At 41.3% G+C, this 13,237-nt stretch overlaps 1 protein-coding gene across 5 annotated transcripts in view; it reads right to left on the bottom strand.

The window, feature by feature from the left end:
* Nucleotides 1-13,237, bottom strand: part of LOC120995068 (C4b-binding protein alpha chain-like) — a 694,048-nt gene that overhangs the window by 597,453 nt on the left and 83,358 nt on the right. For all 5 annotated transcript variants that reach the window (XM_040424045.1, XM_040424047.1, XM_040424046.1 and 2 more), the window contains one exon: nt 10,841-11,020. In XM_040424045.1, the coding sequence (XP_040279979.1) occupies nt 10,841-11,020 (180 nt within the window). The remainder of the gene's footprint in view (nt 1-10,840; nt 11,021-13,237) is intronic.

Genomic DNA, 13,237 nt, shown 5'->3' with positions numbered 1-13,237 from the left:
CTGTTTTATAAGTTTTATACTGCTAGCCAATTATATTATTTTATTTCCCATAATAAATGTGTGCCAATTGGTAGAGTGCTCGTCCATACACTTTTGTTCAAGATGTAGAAATATTTCCTTGTAATAAACCCTGTTAATGGCTATAACACTCCAATAACAAGAATGGTTTACTGGAATTAGAGCTGTACAATGGCAATTTGGGTGCCCAGTCAGTGCAGCAAGGTGTAATAGGATTGTTGCTATTACCAAGGCTGTAACCTCCCCAACTGAAGCCTGTTCAACAGAAATGCTGTGGAATGATTCCTCCCTATCCTTTCCCTACACCTTGAATAATCTTTCCCTGCACTAGAAAATATTTTTTTTAGCACAATTAAGTATTTTCTAAGGCTACTTTCACACCTGCATTTAGGTGCGGATCCATCTGGTATCTGCACAGACGGATCCGCACCTAAAAGGCAAACGCTTTTTTATTTTATTTTTTTCATGATAATGCAAACGGATCCGTTTTGACTTACATTGAAAGTCAATGGGAGGCGGATCCGTTTTCAATTGCACCATATTGTGTCAGTAAAAACGGATCTGTCCCCATTGACTTACATTGTAAGTCAGGACGGATCCGTTTGGCTCAGTTTCGTCAGACGGACATCAAAACGCTGCAAGCAGCGTTTTGGTGTCCGCCTCCAGAGCAGAATGGAGGCTGAACGGAGGCAAACTGATGCATTCTGAACGGATCCTTATCCATTCAGAATGCATTGGGGCTGAACTGATCCGTTTTGGGCCGCTTGTGAGAGCTTTGAAACGGATCTCACAGGCGGACCCAGAAACGCCAGTATGAAAGTAGCCTAACACTGTCCCTAGCGCCTGCTGACATCTCTCCCTGCACTAAGTTCACTGGAAAATGGCAGAATCCAAGATGGCTGACACTATTTATAGGGCTGTGACATCACAGGGCTGGCTGGCTGGCTGCTGACTGGCTGAATGCATGGCATTATGGGTGATCCTGCCTTCCCAGAGTTCCTTGCTCCATGTCCTCACACGTGCAGCAGCCATTTTAGGAAAAAATGTGATTCGTTACCATGAAGCATGAGGAAATTCGGATTTGGTGCGAATCAAATTTTTCCAGATATTCGGATCGAATTACACTTTGTCAACTTCGATTCGCTCATCTCTAATGAATATATGTAAATGTGAAATGATGATGATGGAAAGAGATTGTATTTAAAATGCATGGTTATAACTAGGGATGAGCGAATCGACTTCGGATGGAACATCCGAAGTCAATTCGCATAAAACTTTGTTCTAATACTGTACGGAGCAGGAGCCAAAGTTATTGCTTCGTGAAGTCTCGGAAGACTTCAAGCAATAACTTCATAAATTAATTTTTACTGTAAAAAAAACATTTCCTGAACTCTGGTTCTATTCCAAAGTACCGCTTGGAATTGAACCTGAGTTCGGGCAATTTTTTTTTACAGTATAAAGTAATTTATGAAGTTATTACGCGAAGTCTCGCGAGACTTCGTGAAGCAATAACTTCGGCTCATCGGATCCAATACATTCTAATACTGTACGGAACTCCTGCTGAGTGAATTATCTGGATATAATTGTGGAGCCTGAGTGAGGTTCTGAATCAGGTCGTGGTATACTACAGGCAGGGCCATTTTTAACGAGGGGGAAAAGGGGCAGATGCCCCCAGCCCAGTTGTTCCTGGGTGGCCCAAGACAGCTACCTCTTTAGCCCCGCTGGCCACTGCCCACAAATTGAATGACATTGTCGTAAAATATCTTGTCTCCGCTCCACCGGCTCCATTTCCTAATCCTATCCTTCACTATGTGAGCGGCATGGCTCGCATAGTGAAGGAATTAGGTGCTTGCTCCTCCTCCCGACCTCCCTTGCCCTTTCCGTACGCCGCGCGGAGGCACTGAACTGCAGAGCGGTGCCCACTTCCAGCCCTGAGCCCAGCTGCCCAGAGCACTGATCCTGCTGCAGTCTTCAGAACTGTAAGTATTTACAGTAATTCACTGTAAGCTATAATATATATATATATATATATATATATATATATATATATATATATATATATATATATATATATATATATATACACACACACACACACACACACACAGTCGGGTCCAAAAATATTGGGACATCCGCACAATTCTAACATTTATGGCTCTATACACCACCACAATGGATTTGAAATGAAACAAACAAGATGTGCTTTAACTGCAGACGGTCAGCTTTAATTTGAGGGTATTTACATCCAAATCAGGTGAACGGTGTAGGAATTACAACAGTTTGCATATGTGCCTCCCACTTGCTAAGGGACCAAAAATAATGGGACAGAATAATAATCATAAATCAAACTTTCACTTTTTGATACTTGGTTGCAAATCCTTTGCAGTCAATTACAGTCTGAAGTATGGAATGCATAGACATCACCAGACGCTGGGTTTTATCCCTGGTGATGCTCTGCCAGGCCTCTACTGCAACTGTCTTCAGTTCTTGCTTGTTCTTGGGGCATTTTCCCTTCAGTTTTGTCTTCAGCAAGTGAAATGCATGCTCAATCGGATTCAGGTCAGGTGATTGACTTGGCCATTTCATAACAATCCACTTCTTTCCCTTAAAAAACTCTTTGGTTGCTTTTGCAGTATGCTTTGGGTCATTGTCCATCTGCACTGTGAAGCACCGTCCAATGAATTCTGAAGCATTTGGCTGAATATGAGCAGATAATATTGGCAGAAACACTTTAGAATTCATCCTGCTGCTTTTGTCAGCAGTCACATCAATAAATACAAGAGAACCAGTTCCATTGGCAGCCATACATGCCCACGCCTTGACACTACCACCACCATGCTTCACTGATGAGGTGGTATGCTTCGGATCATGAGCAGTTCCTTTCCTTCTCCATACTATTCTCTTCCCATAACTCTGGTACAGCTTGATATTGCTCTAATCTGTCCATAGGATGTTGTTACAGAACTGTGAAGGCTTTTTTAGATATCGTTTAGCAAACTCTAATCTGGCCTTCCAGTTTTTGAGGCTCACCAATGGTTTACATCTTGTGGTGAAACCTCTGTATTCACTCTGGTGAAGTCTTTTCTTGATTGTTGACTTTGACACACATACACCTACCTCCTGGAGAGTGTTCTTGATCTGGCCAACTGTTGTAAAGGGTGTTTTCTTCACCAGGGAAAGAATTCTTCGGTCATCCACCACAGTTGTTTTCCGTGGTCCTCAGGGTCTTTTGGTGTTGCTGAGCTCACCGGTGAGTGCCTTCTTTTTAAGAATGTTCCAAGCAGTTGTTTTGGCCACACCTAATGTTTTTGCTATCTCTCTGATGGGTTTGTTTTGTTTTTTCAGCCTAATGATGGCTTGCTTCATTGATAGTGACAGCTCTTTGGATCTCATCTTGAGAGTTAACAGCAACAGATTCCAAATGCAAATGGCACACTTGAAATGAACTCTGGACCTTTTATCTGCTCATTGTAATTGGGATAATGAGGGATTAACACACACCTGGCCATGGAACAGCTGAGAAGCCAATTAACCCATTACTTTTGGTCCCTTAACAAGTGGGAGGCACATATGCAAACTGTTGTAATTCCTACACCATTCACCTGATTTGGATATAAATAACCTCAAATTAAAGCTGACAGTCTGCAGATAAGGCACATCTTGTTTGTTTCATTGCAAATCCATTGTGGTAGTGTATAGAGCCAAAAATGTTAGAATTGTGTAGATGTCCCAATATTTATGGACCCGACTGTGTGTGTGTATGTATATATATATATATATATATATATATATATATATATATTAATTGTTTTATCTGAGTAAGGGTGCTGGGTGGTTGAGGAAGGGGGTGGAGAAGGGGGGTGGAGAAGGAGGAGGGAGGGGGATGGAGGGGTTAGTAGTACAGTACTATCTTCATATTGTAAAAAAAATCTGCAAAATATTATATATCTGTGTCAGAATTTGTGCTTTTTTAATTTTTTGAATAATGATACAGCAATTTTATTTGATACTTTTGTGCTGATTCTTTTTTTTTCCTCTATAATAATGGACACTATAGTCACCCGAACCACAACATTTAAACGTAGTAGTTCTGGTGTATATAGCATGTCTCTGCATGCTTTTTAAATGTAAACATTGCCTTTTCAGAAAAAAAGGCAGTATTCAAATTACTGCCAAGGATCATATCTAGTAGCCACTCAGACGGCCACTAGAGGTGCTTCCTAGTCCAGTGTTGCACAACGTGCAACACTGGCATTCACGCTAAACACTCCTTATAGGAATGCATTGATTAGTGATTTCATGCTAGGGTGTGGGAAGGCGGGATCCAGGGGGCCCAAGTAAATTCTTGCCCAGGGTCCAATCAATATTAACCACCTCCCGTCTCGTTAACGCCGAAAGGCGTGATTGCTGCGGCGCTCCCAGGTCACACTAACGCCAATATCCGTGCCGAGATTTCCTCTGAACGCGCGCACACAGGCGCGCGCGTTCACAGGATCGGAAGGTGAGCGAGTGGATCTACAGCCTGCCAGCAGCGATCGTTCGCTGGCAGGCTGTAGATGCGATTTTTTTAACCCCTAACAGGTATATTAGACGCTGTTTTGATAACAGCGTCTAATATACCTGCTGCCTGGTCCTCTGTCGGTCCCTTTTGCTTGGATCGACCACCAGAGGACACAGGCAGCTCTGTAATAAGTAGCACCAAACACCACTACACTACACCCCCCCTGTCACTTATTAACCCCTTATTAACCCCTGATCACCCCATATAGACTCCCTGATCACACCCCTGTCATTGATCACCCCCCTGTAAGGCTCCATTCAGACGTCCGTATGTTTTTTACGGATCCACGGATACATGGACCGGATCCGCAAAACACATACGGACGTCTAAATGGAGCCTTACAGGGGGGTGATCAATGACAGGGGGGTAATCACCCCATATAGACTCCCTGATCACCCCCCTGTCATTGATCACCCCCCTGTAAGGCTCCATTCAGACGGCCATATGTTTTTTACGTATCCACGGATACATAGATCGGATCTGCAAAACATATACGGACGTCTGAATGGAGCCTTACAGGGGGGTGATCACCCCATATAGACTCCCTGATCACCCCCCTGTCATTGATCACCCCCTTGTAAGGCTACAAAGTCTCATATTCCACTAACTTGTGTCAAAAAATAAAATCTCACATGAACTCACCATACCCCTCACGGAATCCAAATGTGTAAAAATTTTTAGACATTTATATTCCAGACTTCTCACGCTTTAGGGCCCCTAAAATGCCAGGGCAGTGTAAATACCCCATATGTGACCCCATTTCGGAAAGAAGACACCCCAAGGTATTCGCTGAGGGGCATATTGAGTCCATGAAAGATTGAAATTTTTGTGCCAAGTTAGCGGAAAGAGACTTTGTGAGAAAAAAATATATATATATTTCCGCTAACTTGTGCCAAAAAAAAAAAAAATTCTATGAACTCGCCATGCCCCTCATTGAATACCTTGGGGTGTCTTCTTTCCAAAATGGGGTCACATGTGGGGTATTTATACTGCCCTGGCATTTTAGGGGCCCTAAAAGCATGAGAAGAGGTCTGGGATCCAAATGCCTAAAAATGCCCTCCTAAAAGGAATTTGGGCCCCTTTGCGCATCTAGTCTGCAAAAAAGTGTCACACATCTGGTATCGCTGTACTCAGGAGAAGTTGGGCAATGTGTTTTGGGGTGTCATTTTACATATACCCATGCTGGGTGAGATAAATATCTTGGTCAAATGCCAACTTTGTATAAAAAAATGGGAAAAGTTGTCTTTTGCCGAGATATTTCTCTCACCCAGCATGGGTATATGTAAAATGACACCCCAAAACACATTGCCCAACTTCTCCTGAGTACGGCGATACCAGATGTGTGACACTTTTTTGCAGCCTAGGTGGGCAAACGGGCCCACATTCCAAAGAGCACCTTTAGGCCCCTTTCACACGAGCGAGTATTCCGCGCGGATGCGATGCGGGAGGTGAACGCATTGCACCCGCACTGAATACCGACCCATTCATTTCTATGGGGCTGTGCACACGAGCGGTGATTTTCACGCATCACTTTTGCGTTGCGTGAAAATCGCAGCATGCTCCTCTTTGTGCGTTTTTCACGTAACGCAGGCCCCATAGAAATGAATGGGGTTGCGTGAAAATCGCAAGCATCCGCAAGCAAGTGCGGATGCGGTGCGATTTTCACGCACGGTTGCTAGGAGACGATCGGGATGGAGACCCGAACCTTATTATTTTCCCTTATAACAGGGCTGGAGGGGTTAAAAAAAAAAAAATCATTTAACTCACCTTAATCCACTTGCTCGCGATGCCCGGCATCTCCGTCTGACTCTTTTACTGTATAGGACCTGTGGAGAGCATTAACTATAGTTTAAGGACCTGGGATGACGTCACTCCGGTCATCACATGGTACGTCACATGATCTTTTACCATGGTGATTCACCATGGTAAAAGATCATGTGACGTACCATGTGATGACCGGAGTGACGTCATCGAAGGTCCTTTAGCCAGGTCCTAAAGAAAAGAATACAGAAGCAGATGCCGGCTGCGCTATCAAGTGGATTAAGGTGAGTTAAATTATTTTTTATTTTTTTTAACCCCTCCAGTGCTATTTTACTTTTCATTCTGTATTCAGAATGCTATTATTTTCCCTTATAACCATGTTATAAGGGAAAATAATACAATCCACAGAACACCGATCCCAAGCCCGAACTTCTGTGAAGAAGTTCGGGTTTGGGTACCAAACACGCACGATTTTTCTCACGCGAGTGCAAAACGCATTACAATGTATTGCACTCGCGCGGAAAAATCGCGGGTGTTCCCGCAACGCACCCGCGCATTTTTCAGCAACGCCCGTGTGAAAGAGGCCTTAGGATTTCACAGGTCATTTTTTACACATTTTGATTTCAAACTACTTCCCACACATTAGGGCCCCTAAATTGCCAGGGCAGTATAACTACCCCACAAGTGACCCCATTTTGGAAAGAAGACACCCCAAGGTATTTCGTGATGGGCCTAGTGAGTTCATGGAAGTTTTTATTTTTTGTCACAAGTTAGTGGAATATGAGACTTTGTAAGGAAAAAAAAAAAATCATAATTTTCCGCTAACTTGTGACAAAAAATAAAAAGTTCTATGAACTCACTATGCCCATCAGAGAATACCTTAGGGTGTCTACTTTCCGAAATGGGGTCATTTGTGGGGTTTTTCTACTGTCTGGGCATTGTAGAACCTCAGGAAACATGACAGGTGCTCAGAAAGTCAGAGCTGCTTCAAACGCTATAGCTTTTACCCAAACCATTTTTTTTTACCCAAACATTTTTTTTTTATCAAAGACATGTAGAACAATAAATTTAAAGAAAAATTTATATATGGATGTCGTTTTTTTGAAAAATTTTACAACTGAAAGTGAAAAATGAATTTTTTTTGCAAAAAAATCTGTAAATTTCGATTAATAACAAAAAAAGTAAAAATGTCAGCAGCAATGAAATACCAGCAAATGAAAGCTCTATTAGTGAGAAGAAAAGGAGGTAAAATTCATTTGGCTGGTAAGTTGCATGACCGAGCAATAAACCGTTAAAGTTGTGGAGTGCCGATTTGTAAAAAAGGGCCTGGTCACTAGGGGGTTATAAACCTGTGGTCCTTAAGTGGTTAAAGACGGCCCTGACCACAGGTGGAGCAATAGTCGATGATTGAAGTCAACTGAATTAGACCTGAAATAAATTTTGGGAAATTCACTCATCTCTATTAATTACCAATCCAATCTTAACTCATTCCATTCAGATTTGGAATTCTATCAAATATTCTGCCAAATTAATATCACCTTTTTTTCCTTTAATCCCAATCTGTTGTAATATCCTATTACCCCCAAGGATTGAAATTTAATCCTCTAATACTAATGGGCTACTGATACTCTAATACTAATGGGCTTCACTCCTGTGTGTATTGTCAAGGCAGTTGCAGGATACTCTTTCAGGTGTCTTAGGGGGTGTCAGGTACTGGAAGACAAGGTCTATATGGCTTTGTCATAGAGTGCAGAGGCTTTGGGTGTGTGCATATTTTCTTATTCTAAGGCCTCCTGCACACGGCCGTTTTTCTTTCCCGTTTACTGGCCGTTTTTTGCGTTCCGTATACGGAACCTTTCATTTCAATGGTTCCGCAAAAAAAACAGAATGTACTCCGTATGCATTCCGTTTCCGTATTTCCGTTTTTCCGTTCTAACATAGAACATGTCCTTTTATTGCCCGCAAATCACGTTCCGTGGCTCCATTCAAGTCAATAGGTCCGCAAAAAAAACGGAACACATACGGAAATGCATCCGTATGTCTTCCGTTTCCGTTCCGTTTTTTGCGGAACCATCTATTGAAAATGTTATTCCCAGCCCAATTTTATCTATGTAATTACTGTATACTGTATATGCCATACGGAAAAACTGAACGGAAAAACGGAACCACAACAGAAACAAAAAACGGAACAACGGATCCGTGAAAAACGGACCGGAAAACACTGAAAAAGCCATACGGTCGTGTGCAATAGGCCTTAGGGTGAGGCTACACTGACTCTTTGTAGCGCAACTGATTGTATTTAACTATTTACCAACAGCTGCAGTCCAAATAAATGCACTTAGATGAATAGACTGCAGCTGACTTTCAAAAGTTAAGCTGCGCTACAAAAAGTCGCAGTATAGCCCAGGCCCTTACCCTCACAGGTCATAGTTTGATTAAGAACCCCTGAGAAGCTGTCTTCAACAGGAAATTAACAGGCATTCCTCCTCCCTTTACCCAAATTAACTTTGTTTTCCTAGCTGTGGAGAAAACAAACAATCTCTTGATACTTCCAAAGTTAAATTTAACTGTCAATACCTATAAAACAGATATATCTCTTTTACAAGAAGAGGCTGTTGGGGCAAAATGTGTTGGAGTCTGAGGAGAACCACATGTAGTATGTTCCTACTTTCATTAATGAATTGCTACGATAATCATATTACAATTTTCTACTTGCACATAATGCTGTACTGGGATTCTGTAGATTGTATGAATATCTGTGTTTTTTCTCAATGTTTATTGATTTGGTTTGCTATACAGCACACTATGATCTTATTCATAAAGATTCCATATGGCTATACCACTCATTTAGCAATATCTGATTTTGTGTATTGATGAATTTATGGTATAGTACTTATATTATGCATAGTTACCTACTGTTATGCTACCCCTATTTATACTAAGAATTACATGATAATCAATATATGTACAGTATGTGGTACCTTCTGATGTTGTTTTTAATAAATTTTAATGGATTTTTGTGAACTTTAATAAAATATTATACTTAATATAAATGATCTTGGTTATTATTTATATCTTTCATTTATATATTTGGAGAATACAGAGGTGAAAAGTGAACTTGTTTTGGTTTATTTTTAACCTCTTAAGGACCCTGCCATTTTTTCACCTTAAGGACCAGGCCATTTTTAGGGTACTTTCACACTAGCGTTTTTCTTTTCCGGCGCTGAGTTCCGTCCTGGGGCTCAAATCCAGAAAATAACTGATCAGTTTTATCCTAATGCATTCTGAATGAAGAGTAATCCGTTCAGGATGCATCAGGATGTCTTCAGTTCAGTCTCTTTGACTGATCAGGCTTTTCAGAAAACCGTACCATGTTGTATTTTTACCTCCGGCCAAAAATCCTGAACACTTTGACTGAACGCCGGATCCGGTCTTTTTCCCATTGACTTGCATTAACGCCGGATCCGGCGCTGTGTGTTCAGTCAAACCGGATCCGGTTTTTGCATGTTAAACCCGAAAAATTTGAAAAAAAAGTTAAAGTCCATAAATGGCGGATCCATTTTTTCCAATGCATTTTTTCATTGTGAACAAAATCCTGATCAGGATTCAAATGTAATCAGTTTTCACACGTTTTTCCGGATCCGGCGGGCAGTTCCGATGTCGGAATTGAACGCCGGATTTAAACAACGCTAGTGTGAAAGTAGCCTTAGCAAATCTGACATGTGTCACTTTATGTGGTAATAACTTTAAAACGCTTTGACTTATCCAGGCCATTCTGACACTGTTTTCTCGTCACATAGTGTACTTCATGACAGTGGTAAAATTTAGTCAAACATTTCATTTTTATTTATAAAAAAAAATACCAAATTTACTAAAAATTTGTAAAAATTTGCAAAACGCTCAAGTGTGAACCCAGCCTTACTGAAGGGTGCTGTAAGCTTTTCTTTTTGTTAAACAGAAGTGATAATCAATGAATCTTGGTGCACTGCACAGTGATGTAGACAGTACCTACAGAATGGATTAACTATGAATGTCGCTGCACTAGAACCTAATGCACACGGCAATACACTCTGCCTGTAGTTTAACTTCTAAGCCTTCACACTGAGATTGGGCCACCAAGTGGGATGAATATGATTAGACAGAATGGCCTGGGTATACCTAATTTATCGCGATTTGTGACAAATTAATTCGGAACTAATCAAATTTGTTGTCGAAGTTTGGCAAATTGGCCGAATCAAATTTTTTAAAACTTCACTTGTCTCTAAAGGTGATCATGTCATTTTTAGCACATAGAGAACACTGTAACCCCCAAAACCAGGGATGAATTATTTGTTTGTTTGTTTGTTTGTTTGTTTGTTTTCCAATTGCACTCCACAGAGAATTTTCTAAATTTTCAAATACAAGATATGGTAAATTACTGGTGCAATTAAAAAACATGTTAATTATTCATTTCTATTCTAGTAAACATTATCTTTACTGCATTGTGAAGACATATCTAACCTCTGCATTCTGGGGCTTGAGAACTCCACTGTCCTTCCTCTGTACAGGAAATGCTATGTTGACCTATAAGAGCCAGATTTCCACTGCATACATATTTTACAGAATCAAGATAGGTATACTCCTCTCTTTCTGGATAATAATGTCCATTTGCAGTATCTGGTGGTGGAGGACATGATTGCACTAAAAGAGATAAAAGAAAAATATGTAGATAACATGGTCCAGAAAAAGATTTCATTAAGACTACATTCAGATGACCGTATCCATTTTGCAGCCCACAAATCGCAGATCCACAAAGTAAGGATACAGGCGAGTGAGTCCCACATTTTCACACTCCACAAATCCTGGCAATTGTAAAAAATGCCTATTCTTGTCTTGTCAGCAAAACGGACAAGAATAGAACATGTTCTATTATTGGATGCAGAGAGCACAAAAACAAAAAAAATAAATGGGTCTGTGTCAGACACACATTGATAATACGGTCATGCTATGTCACGGTGGGGAGTGGGGGAAACTCCCTACCGTACAATGAGGAGCAGACAAGATAGCTACTAGGCCAGGACACTGGGGACAAGGGAGCAGGTCACCTCCTATTGCATCCATAATCTTTGCCCTTATTCCTCAAGGTATGAGCTGACCCAGATGGTAGGTGGGCTCATACACAGGAATCTGGGCCCTGAATCACCCTGACAATCCCTGAAACAAAGAAAGGGCTGAGACGACCTGTTCATCCCAGAGACGGATGAACAGGAGTCTCACTGGCCTAGCTGCAAGGGAAGGGACAGGCAGTGCACAGCTACTGAATCGGCAGGTAAGAGCCCAGAAACAACTCACACTTACCTGCCGCGGCAACAACGAAGACCGGACCCCCATGCGGACAGGATGCATGGCGGCCCCAGCAGAGCTGCACACTGATATGTGATTCCCCCTCCAGGGAACCCTGACACCCCCTTCCGGAGGTACAGACAAAGACAGACTACAAACACCAAGAGACCAGACATGAAACAACAACTAGACATACAATGAAACCCCAAACATAACTCACACCATACAAAGAGACATGTAAGGAAGGGAAGACGACATAACAAAGGGATGACATTGATGTCCCACTAGGTGGCCCTCACACTGGAAAGATGGAACATCCAGACCAAGAGCATAACTCCAGCACACACCAAGGCTGGAGTACAACTGACTCCTGGCCTCCAGCCACAGGCATAAGAAGCACCTAGTGACCACACCCAGCCAGGTAGTTAACTCCACACGCACCAGCCAGGGAAGGGAGAGAGGAATCAGGAGCAGTTCACACACATGCCGAACAAACCACACGTTGCCCCAGGCAACCAGCATGCACGACTATCGTGTCACGGCGAAACACACCGAGACCGTGACAGCTGTGACATGCTAATGTAGCATAACTCAATACTTGAGAGAAGATTGTCATTTTCTGTACATTATACAAGCCATGAAATTTCTTACATAGAGAACTGAACTTGCCTTATGTTATCCTCTAACAACATTAAGAATGATTAGTGTTTCTGTTTATAGGTACTCTGTGTGCTGCCATATGGTGCCTCTTTTTTGCATAGTATTGTATATTCTCTTCTAGATGCAATGCTTGATGGCTTTTCATAATGCATAGTACTAAGACATGATACTCCAATGGAGCATGCCACATTATTTTTTCTGCTGGATTCAACAGAATCCTATTGAAATGCCTCTTTCTGAAATTAAAGGCATATGGAGGTAAAGTAGTAGACAGCTATGACTGCCATACTATGGATCTAGAACAGTAAGGGGTAAAATTATGTATCATCCTGTAAAATCTACCAGAACAATGAAATTAGCCTACAGAGGGAGGTAGTGGAAATAATAAAACTTAAAGGCTATATACACCTTTGGGGGCAATTTTTTTAATTATTGTATTGTACTTATTTTGAGATAATAGTATTTTTTTCAATTGGTCTTTATAAAAAATATGGAGCCTTTTTTCTGTACAGAGCTGAGATGTTCTAGTAGCAGACTCTGGATTTTCTCTCTTTTCCGTCAGTTGGGGAGCTGATGGTGTCCTTATCTCTGCTCTCTGACTTTACAAACACTCATTATAGCTCAGTTTTTATCTTACTGATAAGAATGTGGCTTAAATAGGTGTATTTGACCTCTTAGTAGTTTAGAGATGAGGTTTATTAGATGATGGCAGAAAGTGAAAGTTCCAGTCACACAGTTAGAAAAACTGTTAACCCTTTGTGACAGAAGGGCTCAATATTTTAAACAGTTAGACAAACTGTTAGCCCTTTGTGACAGAAGGGCTCAATATTTTTTTTAACAAAGGCCATTTGAAAATATCATTTTTATAAAAAATATAAGTAAAATGCAATCATAAACAAAAATTGCCTCTGAAAG

This window comes from Bufo bufo, chromosome 3, assembly GCF_905171765.1.
Source record: "Bufo bufo chromosome 3, aBufBuf1.1, whole genome shotgun sequence".
NCBI lineage: Eukaryota > Metazoa > Chordata > Amphibia > Anura > Bufonidae > Bufo > Bufo bufo.
The sequence above is the reverse complement of the archived record's forward strand: the minus strand, read 5'-3'. Positions and strand labels throughout refer to the sequence as shown.